Source organism: Pelodiscus sinensis, chromosome 1 (genome assembly GCF_052426305.1).
Source record: "Pelodiscus sinensis isolate ZL-2025 chromosome 1, ASM5242630v1, whole genome shotgun sequence".
Classification (NCBI taxonomy): Eukaryota; Metazoa; Chordata; order Testudines; family Trionychidae; genus Pelodiscus; species Pelodiscus sinensis.
Window position 1 is genome coordinate 317,969,761 of NC_143052.1, and position 25,232 is coordinate 317,994,992.

Consider the following 25,232-nt stretch of genomic DNA (forward strand, 5'->3'; position numbering starts at 1 on the left):
TTTTTGGATGTACTTATTAGTTATTGAGTTATTAGGAATGCATGTTGCTAACAGCTTAATTGTTATTCTCTTAACATTTTGCAAAGATTTTTAATTGGGCACGAGAATCTCCACCAGATCCCAGGAAACCACTGGACACATACTATGACCCTGACACTGGACATTTAATGGCATATCAGCTGAAAAAACCTGTGAATTTGACTGCTGATGACTTTAGCAATCTCCAAACACTTCCTGTAATTCAGACCCCTGATATGCAGAGAGGTTTAGATTATTTCAGACCATGGCTAGATTTTGACAATAAGCAACCATTTCTTCTTGTTGGACCTGAAGGATGTGGAAAGGGGTAAGTTTTTGTTTTTTGTTTTAACAATTTTAATCTACTTTTTCTTAGTTTGTGATAAAGTTTTATAACATTTTTCCGCAGTGAAGGTCCTGTTCTATTGGTATTGTTTCTTTAGATGAAATACCTTTAAAATCATTTGAAATATTCTTTGAAACCACTCAATTAAAAATTAGTTAACATGGGTCTTTGTGTGTGTGTGTTTGTCCAGCAGCTCTTCCAGTCAGGACATTGGTGTTAATGGAATACAAATAGAAATTATACATATGGTGGGTGGGGACCCTTTAGTTCCTATCAGAACATTGTTATTTTCTTCTCTGACCCCAGCAGAATTCTTCCGCTGCTCAGGGTATACAAGAGTCTCTTTCTCTCTTTCATTCTCTCTCTAAATAAGAGTTCCTTTCCCCTGCTTCTTGTGACTAATATAACATTATTAGCCCCATTTGTGGATCTCTTTCAGCTCTATACAGGTGTTGTTTCTCAAGCACAAAGTATGGTCACATACGTGTATCAGTGTAGGGTCACTTTTCTGTGCCTCCACAAAATTCCCATCCTGTAGCTGTGCTTCCACATCCAGATAACCTATTCCTCCCTTGTAGGGCTTGACATTTCTTTTCCTCTTAACATTCCTTCCTCAGGGTCTTCTAATTCCCCAAGGTTTACCAGGCTCTTGGGTCCCTTTGCGATCCCTGTTTGTCGACCTCCCCCCCGAAAAAGGCAAGTTCCAGTCTTCAATTAGGGGATACTTCAATAGCTTCATCTGCAGACTTCACCTTGGTACATGTCCCCACAGTCAGTTGTAAATGTTGACTGGGATAGCATTCCTTTGTTATGTATTTAATGTAGATGAAATCAGACTTTTTTTTACGTGGTGGTGTTGCCATCTCTTGTGAAGGAGGCTTGGACCACTGTCTGATTACTGACTAGTAATGTTAAATTTAGTTTAATTAACTAGTCGATAAGTCAATAAGCAGGGAAGCTGCAGGCTGGAGCTAACCTTGCGGAGACTCTGCCTTTTAAATGTATTAAGAGCTTGTTGGCTTTTAATACATTTAAAAGGCAGACCCGACGTGAGCTGGGAATCAGCTGTCCTGGCTCACATTGGTCCCTCCTGCTGCACTTTAGCCTTTTAAATGTAATGCAGGGGAGGGGGGACGGGAGAAGTGAAGGACTTTTTCTTATTGGATAGTCGACTAGTTGACTCTTTGCTTACATCCCTATTACAGACAGAGTTCAAGTCTTTGAACTCTTTTTCTTGGACCATCACCAATACCATCAACTTGCGAAGTACTGTTTTCCATGCATGGGTTTCTTCAGTCCAGTCCTGGGAATACTCAAATTCCTTTAGAGGGCATTCTTTCTTTTATGTGTTCTGTGTGGCCACAGGAATAGCACCTCAGTGGGCTGTCACTGATGGTATCTCTCTTAGCTGTCACTGATGGTATCTCTTTTAGCAAACTCAGCCATGGAGTAATGGCTAACTCCTGTTCTGCAGGACTAACCAGTTGTTCAAGATACTTGGAAGTGCCACTGGCAGTGTTGACATCAGTTTTCTTAGACATGTCTAAGCTGTCCAAAATGGCTGACTTTAAAATCATAGCATAGCACACTAGAACTGGAGGGGACCTCGAGAGGTCATCAAGTCCAGTCCCCTGCCCTTATGGCAGGACCCAGTACATCTAGACCATCCCTGATAGATGTTTATCTAACCTGCTCTTAAATATCTCCAGAGATGGTGATTCCACAACCTCCCTAGGCAATTTATTCCAGTGTTTAACTACCCTGACAGGTGGAAGTTTTTCCTAATGTCCGACCTAAACCTCCTTTCTGCAGTTTAAGCCCATTGTGTCTTGTCCTATTCTCAGAGGCCAAGGAGAACAATTTTTCTTCCTCCTTCTTGTGACACCTTTCTAGATACCGGAAAACCACTATCATGTCCCCTCTCAGTCTTTCCTGAAGACTTACACTACAAGTTCAGTTGTGTAAAATCTAGTTTAACTTTTTTTATTGGTGATCTAGGTTAAACCAGAGAAAACATTAGATAATGTGGGAAGTAGGGATGTTAAGGACTAGTTGACCATCTGACAAGCAAATGCCTATTGGATAGTCAGTTGACCAGTCAATGGTCAGCAACATTGTACAAGCAGCACCTCAGATAACGACCAAGAACTGGGATAGGCTTTACCTGTCAATGCACTGCACAGCCAGAGAAGCCGCTGTTAGTATCTCTTTGATGTGAGTCAGTCAGTTGGAGGCTTTCAGTTTACTAAGCTAACAGTCTGTGGAAGAAAACATTGTCTTCACTCTGCGTTTGTAAGCAACAAGTATCCAGAGGCAGTTTTATTACGAGCTGCAGCAAGGGAAAAACTGGTTCGGACGGGGGGGGGGGGGAGGAGGGGAAGCCCCCCCCCCAGGTAGATCTTCAAATACAAGTAATTATGAAGCAGTTTATATACTGTCCATTAGATATAACAACAATAACAATTAGTCTCCTTCCCATTACAAACACCAATGGCTAACAGTTATTTTAGTTCCAACCAGATGCTCCTTATCTCAAGGTCCCTGCCAGGGTCAGCATTCTATCCTTATCTCCGTATGGAGGCGAGAGGCAAAGGCAGCGTCTAATTACAGATCTCGCGTTGTCAGGCCACAGACTTAGCCTGACTCTTGCTCTCTTGTTAACAAGACCAAGATGGCTGCACACAAATTCTCTTTTTCCCTTTTCCTGCCTCCATAGGTCCATGTTGTGCGACTGATCATTGCAAGCTTCCCCACATTCGATGAGACTTTCCTGTAGAATGTTATACCTCTATAATTCTTAGACTTTTCCAGGTCTAGGTTATGGTAGGCTGTTTGTACCAGATTCATTAAGTGATAAGCCAAAATCAAAGCCCACTTCACCAGGGGACTAGTGCTCTGCTTTTAAGGTAGTTAAAAATGCCTTTGGGTATTGTCCGATTACTCTTGGTTAGCTCCACAGGTTTTGGTGGCGGACTAACTTTGACAGAAGGGTGCCCTGCAGGGTCTTGTGGTCAGCGTAACATCAGCACTGTTTATTGTATGATTTCCTTGGGGAACTTCTACTGGTGGGTCATCAACTTGTTCAGCAGCTGTTGTTGTTTTTGAGTTATTTGAACTTGCTTGTGAGTGGTTTACTACCGCAACAATTGTTGCTGAAAATGTTGTTGCTGAGCGCTTGCTGCTACTGCATATCAGCTAATCACTTACACCACTGCTCAGATTCCATAAGAACCTAAGCCAGGCATGTCCAAAGTCCGGCCCGCGGGCCAATTGCGGCCCGTGTTCCGGTTTAATACGGCCCCCCAGGTAATTTGGCAATATCTATCTTTTATGGCCCCCAACGAATCCATATGTATTGAGATGAATACATTGTAAAATCTCAGTTAATGTCAGTTGGTCTAAATCAGTTATAAATATATTTGGACACAACATGTATACTTGGTGTTATGTTCCTGTTCATATTTTTTGAACTTAAAAGTTGACAGACAACCTTTATTACCAATAATATGTAATGTACTTTACAATGTTCCTGACATATATTTCAGCTTCCTGGATTTTTTTTTCATCTGGCCTTCAGATATGAAAGGCAGAGTGATTTAACACCTGTTTAGATTTGTCATCCACGTGACGAAATGAAAAGTATGCCGTTTGCAATAAACTTTGCATAAAATAGTTAATTTGCATTTAATTTTAATGGTTCAAAGAATGTCAGGCAAAATGGTCGGCCCTCACGCATGTTCACTTCATCAAATCTGGCCCTCTTTGAAAAAAGTTTGGACACCTCTGACCTAAGCCTACGTCTAGACTACATGCCTCTGTCAGCAGAGGCATGTAGATGAGGCTACCAGGCATAGAAAAATGAAGCGTCGATTTAAATAATCGCCGCTTCATTTAAATTTACATGGCTGCCGCGCTGAGCCGATCAGCTGTTTGTCGGCTCAGCGTGGTAGTCTGGACGCGCGGGTGTCGACATCAAAGGCATTTGTCGACCACCCAGGTAAACCTCATCCCAGGAGGCATACCTGGGTGGTCGATAAATGCCTTTGATGTCGACACCCGCGCATCCAGACTACCGCGCTGAGCCGACAAACAGCTGATCTGCTCAGCTCGGCAGCCATGTAAATTTAAATGAAGCGGTGATTATTTAAATCGCCGCTTCATTTTCCTATGCCTGGTAGCCTCATCTACATGCCTCTGGCGACAGAGGCATGTAGTCTAGACGTAGCCTAAGAGTGGCCATATCAGTTAAGACCAATAGTACATCTTGCCTTGGGTCCTATTTCTACTAGTGGCCAGTGTCTGATGCTTCAGAAAGAATGAACAGAATAGGGAAATTTTAAGTGATCTATCTCTTGTCATCTAGTCACATCTTTTGGAAGTTGGAAGTTTAAGGACACACAGAGCAGCGTCTTGCATCCCTGATCATATTGGATAATAGCCATTGATGGACCTATACTTCATGAATTTATCTAATTATTTTAACCCAATTATAATTTTTAACTTCACAGTATCCCATGGCAATGATTGTACATTTTGTGAAGAAATACTATTTTTTTGTCTGTTTTAAACATGCTGCCTAGTCATTTCACCAGATGGTCCCTAGTTCTTGTGTTATGTGAAGTGACAAGTAACACTTCTCTATTCACTTTCTCTGCATCATTCACAATTTAATAGAGCTTTATCATATTTTCCCAAAGTATAAGATGAACATTCTAATCTTAATTTCTCCTCATATGGAAGCTGTTTCATATCCCTAATCATTTTTCATTGTTACTCTTTGCATCATTACCAATTATAATGTATCTTTTTGAGATGAGGTCACCAGAACTCAGAATAATATTCAAGATATGGCCGTACAATGTATTTATATATTGGCAGTATGATAAATTCTGTATTATTATCTATCCCTTTCCTAATGGTTCCTAAAATTTGGTAACTTTTTTGACTGTTACTGAATACTGAGTAGAAGTTTTCAAACAACTCTCCACAATAATTTGAGTTGTAACAGCTAATTTAGTTGCCATCATTTTATATGCATAGTTGGGGTTATGTTTTCCAGTCTGCATTGCTTTATATTCTGCACACTAAGTGGATGTTTTCAGAGAACTGTCCACAATGACTCCAAGATCTCTCTCTTGAGTAGTTTTAGCCAAATTAGTCCCTTCATAGTCTATGTATAGTTGGGATTATTGTTTCCAATATGCATTACTTTACATTTATCAACATTAAATTTCATTTGCCATTTTGTTGCCCAAACACTTAGTTTGGCGAGATCTTTTTGAAGCTCTTCACAGTCTGCTTTGGTCTTAACTATCTTAAGCAATTTGGTATCATCTGCAAATTTTGCCACTGTTTACCCCTTTCTCTAGATCATTTATAAATAAGTTGAATAAATGATGGGTCCCAGGACAGACCCTTGGGGGACCCCACTAGTTACCTCTCTCCACTCGGAAAACTTACCATTTATTCCTAACCTTTGTTTCCTGTATTTTAACTAGTTATCAATCACGAAAGGACCTTCCCTCTTATTCCATGACAACTTACTTTACTTAAGAGCCTTTGGTGAGAGGCCTTGTCAAAGGATTTCTGAAAATAAGTGAACTATATCCACTCAATCCCCCTTGTCCACAAGTTTGTTGACACATGTTTGCTGTATTGGTAAACAGCATAGCTATGCTGAGTTGATCGGACTCAAGGGTACGGGGTGGGTACCATACATACAAAGTTACACAGGGTATGTCTACACTACCACCCTAGTTCGAACTAGGGTGGTTAATGTAGTCATTCGAAGTTGCAAATGAAGCCCGGGATTTAAATATCCCAGGCTTCATTTGCATCTTGCCGGGCACCGCCATTTTTAAATCCCCGTTAGTGCGGACTCTGTGTCCGCAGCTGCACGCGGCACGGAGTAGGTAGTTCGAATTAGGCTTTCTAAAGGTGTAACGAAGTGTAACGGTAGTTTGAATTAGAAAGCCTAATTCGAACTACCTATTCCGTGCCGCGTGTAGCCGCGGGCACGGAGTCCACACTAATGGGGATTTAAAAATGGCGGCGCCCGGCAAGATGCAAACGAAGCCCAGGATGTTTAAATCCTGGGCTTCATTTGCAACTTTGAATGACTACATTAACCACCCTCGTTTGAACTAGGGAGGTAGTGTAGACATACCCACAGATAGCTTCATCATTTATATATATTTATGCATTACTTTGCATTTGCTTTACAGCCAACACATACAATCATACTATAGCCGGTTTGGCTTCCTGGAGGGGTTCCTCCTCCTCCGGGTCAGTGGGTGGCCACTCTGCCCCACTGCACTAGCCCTTTAAAGCAAGCCCCTAACTCACTAGTCCATGCCCGGCCTTCCTTCAGGTGGATAGCACATAAACAAAGTCTGTTTCTATCAAGGCCCAGCCCTGGTTCAGGGCGTGGCAACGACAACCCCAGGCAGTTCTAGAGCACCACCAGGCCCTTGTTCTGGGCATGGCAGCGACAAGCACAGTTTATGAGGAGGCCAGACCCTTGGTTCAGGGCATGGCAGCAGTAACCATGGTTAGTTTAACAATAGGCCAGTCTCTGGTTCAGGGCGAGGCAGCAATAAACCCAGTCAATTTATGGGCAGGCCAGGCCCTTGGTTCAGGACATGGCAGCATACAACCAGAGCCAGTTTATAAAAGAAGACTAGACCCTGGTTCAGGGCGTGGCAGCAAACAGACAGGTTTGGGGTCTCCTTGTTCAGGAGAGGTGCAGGCTAATTGCCTGTGGCAATGGCGAGGGGGCAGACTGCCACCAGGTAGGTGAGTGGCAGAGGGGGCGCAGGCCCACCCACTCCACTGTCCTCCGGCCCAGGGCCCTAGGAGCAGCAATGCAGGCTACTATGGACTCAGCGGTGGCTTCAGCCTGAAACGCATTTTCCTTGGGGCCTTTAGCAACCTCCACTAACACCTGAGCCACTTCCTTTCTCCCCCTCAGCCAGTACCTGGGTTTCTAGTGGCGTAGGCAGGGAGTCCAGGGTGGTCTCGTCCCACGGAGGTCCTGGGGGTCCGGTCCAGTCCTCTGCGACTTGCAGGTCTGTGGGGCTCAGTGTGTCTCCTGGTGCAGACTGGGTCAGGTGTCTGGGCCAGTCCACAGGGTCAGGCTCTGTCGGGGTCTTCGGCCAAGCCTCTGGCCTTGGCAGCGGGAGCAGCTTCTCCCGGTTCCTGGGCAAGGGCTTGGGCACGGAACCCGGCTGGCCCTCTGGGTCCTCTGCAGGGTCTACTAAGGCAGGCAGTCCAGGCTGGGCCTTAACCACCCAGGCAGGTAGCCGATAGTCAGCCTCTGGCTCCCAGAAGTTTGGAGGCCCAGACCAGGCCTCGGTCACCGCCCCCAGGCCGAGAGCATGTAATCTGACTTGGGCTTCAGGAGGGTTGGAGGCTGAGGCCAAGGCTGAGGCCAAGGCCAGGCCTCAGCCTCAGCCTCAGCCTCAGCCTCAGCCTCAGCCTCAGCCTCCCAGACTGGGAGCCCTGAGCAATCCTCTGGTCCCTCTGCAGGCTCAGCCCCCACTGAAGCTGCTGGCTGGGCTTTTATAGTTCTGGCCCCGCCCCCTGGCTTCCGGTCAGGTGGATGGGGGGGAGGGGTCAGCCTCAGCCCAACATGGTGGCCGGAGGGATTCCTCCTCCTCTGCGTCAGTGAGCGACCATTCCGCTCCAGTACACATACAAAAATGGATCTGCTTGGTTACTCTTCAGGCACCAATCCTGGTACATCATACTCTGGCCATCTTCTAATCCCATGGAACCTGACCTTTACCTTCAAGGTTTATTGTGTTCATAATCCCTAGAATCACTCTCGATTCCAGTATGAGGAATTCTCCCACCTCTCTCCATTGTGAAAACTGACCTTTTATTCCTATCCTTTATTTCCTGTCTTTTAACCAGCTGCTGATCAATGAGAGGTTCTTCCCTCTTATCCCATGGCTCCTTACTTTGTTTAAGAGACTTTGGTGAGGGACTTTGTTGGAAGCCTTCTGAAAGTCAGTGCAGTGTACGAACTGGATCATCCTTATCCATATGCTTGTTGATTCTGTCAAAGAACAAGCCTTGGAGCTGTGCCTAGCTAGTGCTGGCTGAGCTGAAAGAGCTCATTGATGATGGGTGATCACTTGTTGCAGAGTATGATCATCTTCCATGGGAGTTTTGGACCTTCAGGTGGCTGATAAGGCCGATCCTTGAACCATAAGTTCTATTACAATGGGAACAGATATTTCCAGATATAGCAACCAGTCTCCCCTTCCACCTATACCTCTTCTTCTCCTCAGCTTGTTGGTAGGGAAAATTAAAAATACAAGGGGCCATGATGTAGGACTTCTTTCCATTTTGAGTGATCCTGGGCGAGTGTCTCCAAAGTGTCAACATCAGTATTGCATATCCTTTAGCAAGTCCATATAATGCTTCTGTTTTCCTCCCAATTTACAGTGTCCTTTTTTCAGCTGAAAACAGGACCTGTTTTGGGAGGTGATAGTCTGGCGTTCAAACAACGTGACCCATCCAGAGAAGTTGCTGAAGGATGATCATTGCCTCGATACAGTCACTTCCCCCTTAATAGGGTTAGGGTATACCCCCTCACATAATAATAATGGTAATAACAGATAAATCAGTTTTATTTTTCTGTCTCCATTTGCAAATATAATCATATTCTTTTTTACTGGTTTCTTCTTAACAATATAATGGTATTTCTAATGATGAAAATTCAATCATAAATATGATTCCTAAAAGAAAAAGGTATTGCGCTTTCCTCACGTTCTCCTTCAAGTAGTGTCCCTGTGGGTGCTCTACTACAGGTGTCGGGCTTGACCCAGCGCCACAAACCGGAGAGTTTTTGCCAGCAGTAGCCCCCGGTGGACTGTGCATGCGCAGAAGCCGTCTCACGACGTTGGCGCCTTTTCTGCGCAACATGGTCTCCCGCCAGTTCCTCCTAACCATCCACGGCCGCAGACGGAGTTGGAACGCGTTCCTCTTCACCTGAAGAGATTTCGAAGTTTTTCTTGTTAATCGTTCCGTCCCAGTTAGCCCCTCCACCTCGTAGTATAGTTAGTTGTTAGCCTGTTAGTTAGCTAGTGTTTAAAAAAACAAACAAAAAAACCCTCCACGTTTTTATTCTTCTCTCGTTCACCCTCAGGCCCACTCGTTGGCCTGATGGGGTTTTCCCTTCTGAGAGACTTAAGCTATTGCAAACATGCCTGCGGGATTCAAAAAATGTGCCTCATGCGGCGATGCGATGCCGGCCTCCGACGGACACTCTCGCTGTATATACTGTTTGGCAGAAGGGCATATCCCACAGAAGTGTGGCCATTGTTCAAAATTGACCGCCAGGGCCAGATGTGACAGGGAGATGCAGCTGAAGATGCTCCTTTTTAATAGGGCACTTCAGCCTTCGTCCGTGGACGAGCGGTCGGAAGCCCCGCAATCACGTAAGCCCCGTGAAGGGAGACGCTCCACTCCATCTAGGAATGTAAGTGCAGGGGACGCACCGAGCTCTTCAGCACTCCCGCCTAGTCGCAAGAAATCACCCAAGGGCCATAGCACATCAGAGCCTAGCCCCGCGGTCTCCTCGGCACCGCCCCGTGCGGCACCGCGATCTGAATCCACACCGGCGGCAACGGCACCGAGCACACGGATGGCACCGGAACAATCAGCACCGTCCGAGCCGGCACCAAGGGCTGCCATAGAGTGCCACGCCCGGCCAACTGCGGCTACCTCCAAGTCTGTGCTGAGACGGGAGTTGGCACTGACATTGGAATTGGGGCTGTCAAATGAGCCAGCACCGAGGGAGAAATCGGCACCATCACATGAGCCAGCACTGAGATCGGCACCATCATATGAGCCGGCACCGAGGGAGAAATTGGTACCGAGACCCCACCAGGCACAGAGATATGAAGCGGCACCGGGAAGGAAACCGGCATTGAGAACCAAACCGGCACCGAAACACAAGACAGTGCCGAGAGCCGATTCCGTGCCGAGGTCACCATGGGCACGAGCAACTTCCCATGAGCCGATGCCCCAACAGACGCAGCCGGCACCGACATCACGTATGGCGCCAACCGCTCAGCCAGCACCGGAGGCCCAACCATCGAGCCCTTCAGCACAGGGCAGGGCACCACCATCATTGGCCTAAGCACCCGCGTCACCATCTGATTCTGCTTCCATTATTTCAGTACTGGGTAGTCTGGTTGCCATCGCCTCTCCCGTTCCGGGGGTTCCTACAAAAGCTCAGAGAAAGATACGGTGACTCCGCTCCCCTTCCCACAGTCCCGATAGGGCCGTCTTTTCACCCGGACCTTCACCTGCACCTAATCATGAGAGGTGAGAGTACTATCAACATTCGCCTTCACCACGGTAGGAGCTCTCCGAGGCATTCCGTGACACCTTCTCGCCATCATTATCATTATCATTACTCCACGTCTCCATCACGATACTCTGTATGATTTCAATCCCCGTTATCACCCGCTTGGCCACGTTACTATTGACACGATAGCCCTGGCTCTTACTCTCCTGGATATTCGCATCACAGTCAATATCGTTGGCCAGACTACACAAATTACCATGACCGTCTGTGTTCTTCTACTAGGCACTCAGCATCACCAGGATGTCGTCCGTCATACTCACCTCAGCAACCCACTCAGGAGGTTATCCCTCCGGCATAGCCGCCGCCAACACCTATGGGTGATGATAGAGCCTCTGGTCACAGTGCTAACGTTCATTCCCCATGGTGCATGACCAACCTATTGGCTCTCCGACAGACCTCTCTTCTTCGTCACCGGATGATGCAGTATTTGAACACGTGTCTTCACCGATTGATAATTATAAATAGTTTCAGGAACTGTTTAAAAGAGTCGCACATTCACAGAACCTGCGCGCCCGGAAAGCCCCTCAAAAACAGCATGCCCTTCTAAGGAATCTACAACACTCCAGTAGATCAAAGTTGACTCTTCCCTTTGACGACACAATTCTTGAAATTTCAAATGACATATGGCAAACACCAGCATCCATACCACCAACGAACAAATATGCAGACAAAAAGTATTTTGTTGATGCTAAGAACACCGAATTTCCCTTTATGCGCCCCCTCCTAATTCTATAGTTGTAGATGCGGCTCAACAGAAATCAGACTACCCAACCGAACAACACACCACCCGACAAAGACACAAAACGCCTTGACCTGTTCGGTAGGAAGGTTTATTCTTCCGCAACAGTGACCCTTTGAATGGCAAACTACTCGGCTCAACTTGCCAATCACGATTTTGATAATTATGCCAAATTGGTTCCATTGATGCAACATCTCCCAGGCTCCAAAAAAGAAATACTTAAAGCACTTGTGCAAGAGGGCTACATGGCGGCAGGTACAGCGCTCCAGATTTCACTGGATATTGCTGACTCAGCATCCCGTACAACCGCTACTTCGGTTGTAATGCGACGTGCTACTTGGTTGCACCTTGCCTCCATGGCTAAGGACTTACAACCCAAAGTGGAAGACCTTTCTTTTGACCACTCTTCTTTGTTCGCCCAAAACACTGTCAGGTCTTCCACTCTGGTAAGGACTCCCAAACTACGTTAAAAACTCTTAGGATGTATACACCGATGCAAAAGAGCATGGCCATATAATAGGCAGAGGCCTCCCTCCTATACATCATAATGATTTAGGCCATACGACTAACACAAACAAAGGCAACGGCTGCAATGACGGCGCCAGCAGCCAACCAAGATGCAGACCCAGCAACAGTTTCGTCAGCAGATTTGACGTGCCAGTCGAGGGTCTGCACGCCACTCCCCTTTCACAAGCCATCTCTTCAGTTACCAAACAATTCTCTCACCGGTTGAGACCCTACCGCCGTCGTTGGTTCGCCATCACCACAGACTGATGGGTCAGAGAGATCATAACATCCGGTCTCTCTATTCCTTTCGCCACCCAAGTCCCCTTCCCTGTCCTTTTTCAGGGACCCCTCTCACGAATTCCTGTTACGGCAGGAGGTTGTGCGTCTATTTACCATCGGAGTGGTGGAGGCAGTCCCAAGTCAGTTCAGAGGCAAAGGCTTCTATTCCTGGTATTTCCTCATGCAGAAGAAGTCTGGCGGATGGAGACCGATCCTCGACCTTTGTGCACTCAACCGTTATCTAAGAAAACAAAGATTCAAGATCATTACTCTGGCCTCTATCATCCCAACTCTCACCAAAGGGGACCGGTTTGTGTCCCTCAACCTTCAGGACGCCTATTTTCATGTGGCCATCCATCCAGCCCTCAGGAGATTTCTCTGATTTACCCTCGGCTACGACCATTATCAGTACCCGGTGCTTCCCTTTGGCCTTTCGGCGGCCCCAAGGGTGTTTTCAAAGACACTGGTGGTTGTAGCCACCTACCTCAGACGTTTGGGGATCACGATTTTTTCCTATCTCGACGACTGCCTCATAAGAGCCTACTCAGCAGTCGAGGCACAGAAAGCGGTAGCTACTACTGGGCACACTTTTGAGGCCCTCGGTTTCATCATCAACCTACCGAAGTCCTCCCTTGTTCCATCCCAGTCCATCGATTTTATCGGGGCAAGGCTGGACTCTACAACTGCAACTGCCTACCTACCAGTCGACTGTTCTCAAAATATTCAGGAACTCTTGTGCATTCTACTTACCGCTCCCGCGGTCTCGATACTTACTTGTCTTCAGTTGCTAGGCCACATGGTCCATACGCCTGGCTCTGTATGAGATGCCTTCAGCACTGGCTCCTTCTAATCTACCAGCCGGCCATCGATGACACCCACAGACTTACCTCTATCCCCAACTGGGTGAAGGACTCCCTTTGGTGGTGGCTTGACTCGAACAACACATTAGTGGGCATCCCCTTTTATGTCCAAGACCCATCCATCAAGATTACCACTGATGCATTCCTTATTGGCTGGGGAGCACCTATGCGACATCACCAGGTACAAGTTTTATGGTCACCTCATGAATCCCTACTTCATATAAACTTTCTAAAGCTTCGAGCAGTTTTCAATGCATGCCGTCACTTTCTCCAGTACCTCTGAGGGACCACCGTACAGATTCTTACAGACAATATATGTACAGTCTACTACATAAATCGTCAGGGCGGTGCCAGATCCAGATCCCTGTGCGCAGAGGCCATATGATTATGGAATTGGGCGATATGGCATGGCATTACACTCACAGCTGCGTACCTCCCCGGCAAGAACAATACCATTGCGGATGCCCTGAGCAGGACCTTCCATCTGCAACACAAATGGGAACTGCTCAATGAGGTAGTTCATGAAGTTTTCCAGTCTTGGGGATACCCGGACATAGACCTGTTTGCGACCAGGCACAACAAAAAGTGTCACCTCTACTGTTCAAGAGCCAGAATAGGAACTGACTCGAAATGGGATGCTTTTCTCCTCAATTGGAGAATGTACTGACTATTGTACGCTTTCCTATCACTTCCCCTCATACCAAGGGTAATAGGGAAGATACTGGCGGATAGCGCAACGGTAATATTGATAGCACCGCTCTGGCCCCGTCAAACCTGGTTACCACAACTCATGCAGATGTTATCTCAACCCAGACGACTTCCACGCGTGAGCAATTTACTGTTGCAACAACACAGCACTCTTCTGCATCTGAGCATCGACTGTCTCCACCTCACGGCTCCACAGTGGCTCCAGGGATCAGAATTAGATTGCTCACAAGCAGTGAGGGATGTATTGATATAGAGTAGATGCCAAACAACCCAAAGGTCTAAATGGTGTCGCTCTCAGACCTGGTGCCAGTCACAAGGCATGGACCCCTTGCGTGTACCCATTCAATGAATATTGGATTACATTCTTTATCTATGTTTTCAGAATTTGGCAGTCGCTTCACTGAAGGTACATCTGGCTGCAATCTCAGCCTTCCACCTGTCTACAGACGGTGCTTCAGTGTTCGCTCATCCTATCTCTAAGAGATTTATGAGGGGCATGGTCAATCTTTATCCACCGCATAAAACTGTTCCAGAGCCATGGGACCTAGCACTGGTCCTCGATACTCTTACCCGCCCACCTTTTGGACCCCTAGCAACTTGTGATTTATAGACTCTTAACATGAAGGTTGTTTTCCTGTTAGCTGTTACTTCGGCATGAAGGGTCAGCGAGCTAGCGGCCTTGTCGGCCGATCCTCCATACACGCTATTTACTCATCAAAGTGTGACATACAATGCCACCCCTCGTTTCTCCCAAAGGTCAATTCATCATTCCATATCAATGAGCCAATAGTTTTCCACTCATTTCTCCCTAAGCCGCACTCTTCGTCAGAGCATATGCGCCTGCACACCCTGGACATCAGGAGAGCTCTGGCTTTTTATATAGATAGAACGCGTCCATTCCGCAAATCACAACACCTATTTTTGTCAGTTGCGACTCATTCAAAAAGAAAACAACTCTCATCGCAGTGAATTTCATCCATATTGTGAACTGTATCTCCCGATGCTATGCACTCCGAAACAGAACATTGCCCTCTAAGCCTCGAGTGCATTTGACCAGGGCTATAGCCACTTTCACAGCGTTCCTAAAGGATGTCTCCCTACATGACATTTGCCGCGCAGCGACCTGGTCGTCCACAGCTACGTTTGCCAGACATTATGCTCTCAGACGTTTTACTACAGCAGATACAGCAGTGGCTCAGACGGTACTGTCCTCCATGCTCAGTTAATTCCGAAGCACAACATTTCCACTGGGCTACTGCTTCACACTCACCTGTAGTGGAGCACCCATGGGGACACTACTCAAAGAAGAAGAAAATGTTACTCACCTTGTGCAGTAACTTCTGTTCTTCAAGATGTGTCCCCCTGTGGGTGCTCCACTACCCACCCTCCTCCCTGCTTCAGGACCTTTATCTTTATATCTTTCAGAGGTTCCAGATAGGAGGAACTTGTGGGAGACCGTGCTGTGCAGAAAAGGCACGAACCTCGCGAGATGGCTTCTGCGCATGTGCAGTCCACCGGGGGCTACTGCTGGCAAAAATGCTCCGGTTTGTGGCACCGGGACAAGCCCGACACCTGTAGTGGAGCACCCACGGGGACACACAACTCGAAGAATAGAAGTTACTGCACAAGGTGAGTAACATTTTCTTCATACCTCTGGTCCTGCAATGTTTACTGCATGAGTGGGCTGCTGAATCTTGCAGAGCCCTATTGACTTCAGTTGCTCATGTGTTCTAATTAACAAGTTTAGGGACATATGTCATTGTACACACTAGTTATTTCTCACACAAATCTGTATACGTACTTTTCTGAGACTTCATAAATGTGAAATAATACAATTTTATTTTATAATCCAGAATGTTTAGTTTAACAAAAGTGATTCAGTACATTAAATGTGGTACATTAAAATGTGCTTGCAGTTTTACAGATGTTTAAATTGCTTTAAAAAAATTCTGTATATATAAAATATATGTTTATATATTTTATTTTGTTAGAATGTTGCTTCGTTATGCCTTTTCCCAACTGCGATCCACTCAGATTGCTACAGTTCACTGTAGTGCACAAACTACGCCTCGACATCTTCTGCAAAAACTAAATCAGACTTGCATGGTAATCAGTACAAATACTGGGCGAGTATACAGACCGAAAGACTGTGAAAGGCTGGTTTTATACTTAAAGGAAATCAACCTCCCGAAACCTGATAAATGGGGAACCAGCACTCTAGTGGCTTTCCTACAACAGGTGAACATATATGGCTTTGATAATAATTATCTTTAAAATTATAGACTAGAAATGATTTATTGTGATTCAGGAAATACATATGAGTGTCTTATTTCCAATCATTTGGTATGCAGGCAAATGCACAACCCCATTTCAAATTGAATACCTTACAATATGCTGGTGATTTCAATAGTTAATATCCTACATGTTTATTGTCATTACATTTATGTGCAGTATGGTAGCATGTAGAAATCCCAACTGGTATCAAGGTAATGCTTACAATATGAAAAAAAAAAAATTCCCTCATTTTTACATCTTGTCCATCATGCATTTTTTCTCCTTCTCCAAATTCCTTCTTAAATGTCCATCTGTCCCTCAAATGTGTTGTATGTTGATTTTTAACAATGGGTTTACTATAATCTTCCTTTTAGTGAAATATTTTACTTTTTGGTTTAATTTTCACAGACATTGTTAGCTATCTGTAACAAAGACATAAATAACATAGTCCGCATCTACACATCAGGCAGTTATTGCGAAATAATGTCGAAATACTGTCAAGCTGGAGGACGTCTTACTCTGACTCCTGTAACCCTCATTGTATGAAGAGTAAGGGAAGTCAGAGGAAGAATGCTCTATTTCGAAATAAGTGCTATGTAGATGCTCCCAACTTCTAAATAAGCTATTTCGAAATAAGCTATGCAATTGACGTAGCTCAATTTGCATAGCTTATTTCAAATTAAGCCCTGTTGTTTAGATGAACCCTAAGGGATGCCCAACTTCAGCTGCTCATGGTCTCATTTGGATGCACTACCTCAATTCAGAGGCCCGGGAAGCACTGAAGAGTAATTACTTTGAATGACTCTGGGGAGTAGTTATTTTTAAATAGCGGTAGCAGAGCATTCACACTACTGCTATTTTGAAATAACTATTTTGAAATAAGCATTATTCCCCGAGGAAAGCAGGAGGTATTATTTTGAAATAACCAGCCCCTTATTTAAAAAATTGGGCTTGGTAGTGTGGACGCTTCACTTATTATTTTGAAATACGGGGAGTTATTTTGAAATAACTCCCCTTATTTCTAGTGTAGACCAGGACCAGAGACCACTCAAGAGCTGAGAATTAGCAGCTTCTACGCCTAACATGCCCTTTTTTCTGATTGAAGTGGGGGAGGCTAGGGAATGAGCCAGCTCTTTTGGCTTTACTTTAGCTGAGATTTACCTCCCTCCATGAAAAATTGACAGTCGTCCAGCTACAAATGGATTCCAACTCCTTTTGCTGTTGGATTATAAAGGAGACTTTGGCCCCATTATAAAGCATCATCATCATTTTTGTTTATAGGACTGCACAGTTGCTTAATAATATTAACATTTGACACTTTTGAGGAAAATGTTGGTGATAAGTACATTGTTGGCATTTCACAAAGAAGTGGGTTGTGCCCACAAAAGCTCATGATACCATCTACATGTTTCGTTAGTCTATGAAGTGCTACCAGACCATTTGTTGTTTTTTTTCAGTGATTATAGACTCATCTTTAAGATATTGCTTTCATTAGGTACCTTGCTATTTTTCATTTAATTGTACTCATTTTGTTATATTGAAGATTCTAACGTACCAGGGATTTTATGATGAAAATCTTGAATGGGTTGGTTTAGAAAATATTCAAATTGTGGCATCCATGTCTGCTGGAGGAACATTAGGAAGGCATAAACTTACATCCAGATTTACTTCTATTGTTCGTCTTTGTGCAATTGAGTAAGTATCTGCAAGGACCTACTTGACTCTGAGAGCTAAGATTCAGTATGCAGGTCTGCTTGCCTCTTCCTGTGCTTCTTGATGTAATGCTTTTGAAAATATAGAATGTGATTGTATCCCGCAAATCAAGTAATCTTTTTTAATAATGTAGACTCCTTACATACAGTATCATTGTTGCTGCCTCTCTCTGTTTGAAATCAGTTCAAGAACAATATATAATTTCTTTAATGTACTTTATTTTGCCTAAGTATCTGAAATAAGTTTTCAAGTAATATTACTTTGCTTTCAGTAGATTACAACTTTACAGCCTTATTTTAAAGTGCTGCTTGGTTAGTGGATTAAATGCATTATGAGAAAGGGCTTATAAATTGGAACATAGTTATAGATACACACGGCGAGTCTCTGAAGATGGCATATTCAGATAAAACCAAAATGAATTTAAATTACTACTGGACTAAGACTATATTTATTCAAGCTTTAGAGTAAATTATAGTAGAAGTTAGGAATGTTGATACATCATAATCTTCTTTTTTTCATCTAGCTATCCAGAAAGAGACCAGCTGCAAACAATTTATAGTGCATATTTAGAGCCTGTGCTTCACAAAAACCTAAAGAATCACTCAGTTTGGGGTTCCTTACCAAAAATACATCAGCTGGCAGGATCTATGGTTCAAGTGTATGAGCAGGTATAGCTCTTTGATTTCTTTTTTGGGAAATGGAGGTGAAAAATCTAGAAGTGGCTATGCCTTTTAATCTCTGGATTCAGAGTAATAAGAGATTATACAATGTTTCATCATTATTAAAATGTAAATGCAAGTAATTTTTAATTTTGATCTCAGAAATGAACTAAAGGGTACACAAATTTGGCTGTGGACATAAAAGATGGTCCAATGGTTGGGCACTAGTGTAGGATTTATGTGACTTGCATTTGATTCTTTGCTGCATCACAAACTTTCTATGTGTGTTTGGATAAGTCACTTATGGGCTCATAGACTTTAAGGTGAGAAAGCAGCATCAAGTCAGCCCTCCTGCACATTTTAGGCCATAGAACCTCATCAAAAGATCCATAACCTCTTCCAGAGTTACTGAAGTCCTCAAAATCATGATTTAAAGACTTAGAGTTCCAGACAGTCTACCATTTACAGTAGTAAATTCAGCTTCCTTGTGCCTCCATTCCTGTTCTTTAAAATGAGGATGACTCTACTTTACACTGAAGGTTGCAAATTGTTCAGATACTATCATTTTGTATGATGGAGGCCATACATAGTTAGGATTAAGTGTTCTAAATGGTGTGCACCTAAAACATGACATTTGGGCGCACACATACATACATTTTTAATTTCTCACTCAAAATTTTAGTATCCCAGCCAACCACATAAATAAACACTTTAAAGAGTTAAGCATAGTCTTACTGGATTTAGTAGGACTAATTACATGAATTGGGATTCAAATGCTTAATACACATCTAAGTAGAATTATCACATCCAGTCAAAACAACTTCCAACTAGTCACTTAATTCAAATCTTCGAAGAACTGTGTGCAAGTGTCATTCCAGTCAGGCAAGGTTATGAGATGCTTGAAAATTTTGATTAAGCAGACTTAGATTAGTCAGAAGGTTTCCATTAGTGGAAGGCTGGATCTTTATGATGATAAAAGATTGCTGTGGGGAGAAAACCAACCTTACAGAATTTAATAATTAGTCCATTTCTCTCCATGCAGAGAGTTGTATTACCCATAAACCATTTCAAACCTCAATTGGTAGATTTAACACAACAAATACATTAAAGAAATACTACCATTAAAGAAATAATAACATTTCTATCTTTTGAGAATACACATTTTAAGCATTAGTAACTTACATGTAATAGTCTAACCAGATCAAAATATGTGTAATCTTTTTGGTAAACAATTGCAGTCTCATGTCTTCTATGTGTTTCATATGTCCTATTCCTTAGTAAATCTGTCTAGATAATTGTTACAGCCTCAGGACTATGTAGTTATACCATGAGTTAAAAATCAAAGTGCATTTTCAGATATCAGTAAATAGTTAATATTTCTAATATCAGTCATCCAAATTATGATATGCATTGTTGTTAATTTATTTTATTCATTGTATTTTACATTTATAACATCATCGATCCAGAAATGCACCTCGTATCTTTACAAATCATGTACCATATATAAGCAATGCTACTCTCTATGCAATCATACTTAATACATGTGATTTGTCTGATTACAGATCTTTTGAATGAATGTATTGTATACATATCAAATGTGCTTGCAATAGCTTCCTAATAGCTTTCACAGGTCTTTCACCCTTTGGTCTATCTAAAAATCTGGACAATATTCTTCTCTTGGTGCCAAACTACAAAAATCAACCCAATTATAGATGATTTAGACTTGTAGAGAGATTGTTCCCATGAAAGGAACTAATTTTCCAACATAAACGTTTTTCTCAGAAATAATGTATAATAAATATTTTAGAGTGCTTTTTTGGCCCGAAAGCAAAATATAAACAATCCAAGCTGTGTATTTTTTAGATGAATTAATCAAACTTATACACTTCAAATAAATACATTCAATGAAAGCATAGAAAATTGTTAAACTGCATTGTCAAGAAGTCTTTGTAATTAAAATATAAATTGTGTTGTGAATAATTTATGTTTTCAGATACGAGCAAAATTTACAGTTGATGATCATAGTCATTACCTCTTTGCACCATGCATTCTTACTCAGTGGGTTCTTGGCTTATTCAGATATGACTTAACAGGAGGTAAGTCATCTTGATTTGTTCTAAAAGACAAAACATTTTCAGAATGTCCAAACATTTAGTGATGCATTTCTTTTATTGACCTTTCCTGCAAACTCTTCATACATTGAACCCATATTTAAACCTGCAAAGTTTGTAGGATTGGTCCTAATGTCAGTTGAACAGAAATCCCATTTCATGAAAGCTATGTTATTGTTTTTAATTTTGAAAATAGTATGATATTTTAAAATACAGGTGGGAACTATCCTGAATTTAAAGAAGATAAAGTCTGGGTTGCTCACTTCAGGCATTATGAAGTCCGGGGGCTCCACTTTCTGCAGCAGATCTGGTTTTTGATGATGTCTCTTGTATTTTGCATTTATTTGTGTACACTGCATGCAAGGTCAGGATTAGTAGAACTCGAATTCGCAGACCCCAGGTTTGTTAATGTAGGGCTTGAGTATATGCAATTATTTGTATCCCCAGGTTAGGAATTTTGAAGCTTGGATCCCAATCTAGGGCTCCAGCATGTGCATTGTGTGGACTTAAATTCAATCACTCATAGCTCATACTTAGTGATTCTAAAATGTGGCAACTGTAGCCCTTTGTTTATGGTGCAGTATGGGAAAACTCGAATGTCTACCAAACTTGACTGTCCAGAGAACAAAGAAAGTTGTCCCATGAAACTGTGGAGCATTTTTGGTGGACTCCTAGGCCTGGTCTACACTACATCAAAGGGTCAAAGTAAAATACAGAACTCATGCTACGTAAATTACGTAGCTGGAGTTGACCCATCTTACATTGCATTTCCGTGCCGTTCATATAGTGGAAGGTTGACAGGGGCACCCTCTGAGTTCAATTTAGGGGGTCTATACTAGACCCAGTAAATCGAATCCTGGAAGATTGACTGTGGCAGCATCTATTTTCCGTGTAGTGTAGATGTGCCCTGAGAGTCTAGCAGGGCTGCATTTACACTGAAAAAGTAATGGGTCTTGAACTCTGGGTGCTGGCTTAACTCAGGCTTGATCCCTCCATTTCGGTGGTGTTCTGGGACTTGGTCCAAGTCATTGGTTACAGTGATCTGCGTGTAGATGACAGAGGGGAAGGGTTAGGTTTGAGCCTGAGTTCAACCATGGGTTTTACACTGCAGTGTAGACATATCACCAGTTGCTTTCTGTGGCCCCTTTAAAACTGGATCCCTAGACATTTGTATAGGGTTCTGTTTTAAGAGGGTAGTATTTTATTATTTTTTTACAATACCTTTATTTTGTGTTCAATACCTTGAGTACTTTAGGCAATTGTTAAACATCAGTGTATTTTGCAGATAAGTATTTATTTCTCTGTGTTCTTGTGTAATTTATCTTATTTGTATGCATAATTTATTTTTAAATTATAATGCTTGGTTTTTCTTTTACATCTTCCCTCTTGATGTGTTGATTTTGGTATGTAATCTAATTTATTGTTTTTCAATTTGATTATATTTTGAAATACAGTATTTTAAATCTTTGAAATTGTATTATGCAAATATAAAAATTAAACATATGTGTGTATATATATGGACTTTGTAGGATCATCAACACAAACACTAGATTACATATTGGAAATTGTTGCTTATGAAGCCCGTCGCCTCTTCCGTGACAAAATTGTCAGCGCTAAAGAACTCCTCATATTTGATAATATTTTAATGAAAGTATTTCAAGGAGACTGGGGCTCAGATATCCTGGAAAATATGGCAGGTATACAAAAATTAAAATGTATGAAATGAGATTTGTTGAAACTCCTGGTAAGAAGTTGTCTTTATCACTTAGAATGTAGACTTTTATCACAGTTATGGTTATATTTTTGCAGATAGCTTCTATGTAACATGGGGAGCGCGCCATGAGACAGGAGCGTTCAGAGCACCAGAGCAGGCATTACCACCTCATGGGAAACCACTTGGTAGATTAAATTCAGCTGACCTAAAAGATATTATCAAAAAGGTGCGTCAAGAAGAAGAAATATGAACAAAAGATTTTCAGAAACCTACAGTTACATGTGTACATTGTTAAAAAAGCCAGAATGATGTTGCCAGACATATTTCTTTTGGTTATAGTATGGCATTTACATTGTATTTTAAAGGGGAGATAGAGTTATTTTAGAAATAAAAGTTGGCATGCTTTTCAGCAAGAAAGGACAAATCTAGAGCCTATGGAGGAAGAGGTACTGTGCTTTCTCTGAATTGATCTGAATGATTCTGAGGATAGTCAGGTCATAGTGGAAGGAAGTATTCCAGACTTCCACACCAACTTGAGTTGTAGGGCCTGAAGATGGGAAAATCATGCCAATCAATTCCCCACAATTCCAAATAATCCTCAGTAGCTCTTTCTCCCCTATTCTGCCCAGGTGGAGCCTATGGAGGATACTGAGCATGGACAAGGTTTGGTGGTCTTAAAACTCTAGGAGTTTCTTTGTCAGATGTGTAGTGCTTAAGCATCGTGTAGATGCTGATGTGCAATGACGTCTCCACATAAAACACTATCACTCACCGGCTCTTCCTTGGATAAACACCTCTACTTCTCAGTTGTAGGCATTGAAGGGGAAATCTTATTCAATTTGAGGGATCCCAGAAAGAGAGAGAGAGCTCTATGACCTCATAGCAATGCTGGATTTCAAAGTAGTGTCTGACTCAGTACTGTGAAGTATGATAAGAGCAGAATAATTCAGTCCTAAAACCTGAGGTCATATTGGATTGTATAGGTGCTCACTCTAGTTGGTATAATTCATAGGAGCCTAAAGACTGTTCTAAGTTATGTCAGTGGCCAGTTTGGTCCCTAATCAGGGCCAAGGATCAGATGATTAAAAAAGGTGGTTCTGAGCACAGTTTGTCTGGATCTATCACTCTGGCTGCTTATATATTTTGAATTCATACATTGGTTTGTTTGTGTTTCAGTGGATTTTGTAATCATTAATCTAGAGTATACCTTCTTTGGGTTTGTGCTACTCTGGGCCTTGGGGTTCAGTGACTTGTTTACTAGGACTTTAAAGTATGACCACTGCTGGAATAGGGACAGCAAGGTTACAAACTTCTACAGCATTAAATAGTTTTGTTTGTAAAGAACGTTAGTGTCATCTTTCAAATTGTTTGACTATTTCTCAACTTTGTAAAATGTTGGACATGATCACATTCAGTAGTTGCACATGCATCTATTATTAACACAAATATTAATTTCTCTAATTTTATACAGGGTATTATTCATTATGGACGAGATAACAAGGAGATAGAGATTTTACTTTTCCAAGAAGTCCTCAATTATGTTTCCAGGATAGACAGAGTACTGAGTTTTCCTGGAGGATCACTTCTTTTAGCAGGACGTAGTGGTGTGGGTCGTCGGACTGTTACTTCTTTAGTTAGTCACATGCATGGATCAATTCTGATTACTCCCAAGATTTCCAGAGGTTATGAAATGAAACAGTTCAAAAATGATCTTAAACAGGTGTGTCTTTCACCTTTTTCTGTTCTGTAGTTAATTTAAATGGTGTAGAAAAAATTGAATAGTTAAGGGAAATTTGAAAGACACAAAATAAAAATGTGTCAGATTTTCAGGACAGCTCAGACCCATTTGGGAACCTAAATAAAGTAGCCAGATTTTCAAAAGAGCTCAGTTTCAGTAGCTCCTGTTGTTCTCAGGGAGAGCAACAGAGTGCTCAGCTTTTTTTGCAAATTTGGTCCTAGTTCTGGTGCAGATCACTTTATAAAATCTTTCCTTATGAATTTTATTTTTGACAGTTATGTATACTATTGGTACAGGTTGGACCTCCCTGGTCCGGCACCCTCAGGACCTGAACTGTCCCAGACCTGGGAATTTGCTGGACCAGGGGAGGTCAGTTCTCCCTGCTGGCTGCCCTGCTCCCAGGCTCCTCTTCTTGGAGCTCCCTGCCTTGCCGCTGGCTCCCGTCACACTGGCCAGGTATAACTCCCCACCCTGCTGCCCGCCTGCTACCCCAGGGTATTCCCCGGGGTTCCGGGCCGAGGCCACCCAGTCACCACCGTCCCTGCTGTTGCCAGGGGTTCCCCAGCCGGGGTGTCCTGCTTCTAGGGCTGGCTCCACTACCGCTGGGGATCCCAGATACCCACCTCTGCCACCGCCGCTTCAACTGGGGGGGTTGTCCTCGTCAGAAGCTGTCCGATCACCCCGGCCACGCTACCACCAGGGGTTTGCCGGGATTTCTGGCTGTGATTGTCTAGGGTATGTCTACACTACAGCACTAATCTGAACTAACTTAATTCGAATTAGTTAATTCAAACTAAGCTAATTCGAATTAGTGCATTTAGACCTAAAAACTAATTTGAATTAGCATTTTGCTAATTCAAAATAGCATGTCCACGTGGAGTAAACCCTGAACTGAAGTTAAGGCTGGCCGGACTTAGAGTGTGGATCTGCTGCCTCAGGCTAGCCGAGGGCTGTGCTTAAAGGGACCCTACCCTCACCCCGGACAGACAGTTCTCAGGGTTCCCCACTTGCTTGTCTAACTCAATGAGGGACAGCAAAGCAGTCCTATCTTGGAGTGCCCTGAGTGCCCACACTCGACACATCACAGCACTCGGCCATCAGCCCAGCTGTACTTGCCGAAGGCTGCTATCCGTGGGGGGGGGGCGGTCAGTCGGGGGGCTGTCAGGATCCAGGAGGCCCTGCAGA

The 25,232-nt window shown here is 43.2% G+C and overlaps 1 protein-coding gene across 2 annotated transcripts in view; it reads left to right on the plus strand.

The window, feature by feature from the left end:
- Nucleotides 1-25,232, plus strand: part of DYNC2H1 (dynein cytoplasmic 2 heavy chain 1) — a 328,959-nt gene that overhangs the window by 86,427 nt on the left and 217,300 nt on the right. For both annotated transcript variants that reach the window (XM_089775660.1, XM_089775659.1), the window contains exons 42-49: nucleotides 87-346; nucleotides 15,830-16,076; nucleotides 17,656-17,807; nucleotides 18,349-18,493; nucleotides 20,478-20,580; nucleotides 22,125-22,292; nucleotides 22,405-22,535; nucleotides 23,781-24,029. In XM_089775660.1, coding sequence (XP_089631786.1) covers nucleotides 87-346; nucleotides 15,830-16,076; nucleotides 17,656-17,807; nucleotides 18,349-18,493; nucleotides 20,478-20,580; nucleotides 22,125-22,292; nucleotides 22,405-22,535; nucleotides 23,781-24,029 — 1,455 coding nt within the window. The remainder of the gene's footprint in view (nucleotides 1-86; nucleotides 347-15,829; nucleotides 16,077-17,655; nucleotides 17,808-18,348; nucleotides 18,494-20,477; nucleotides 20,581-22,124; nucleotides 22,293-22,404; nucleotides 22,536-23,780; nucleotides 24,030-25,232) is intronic.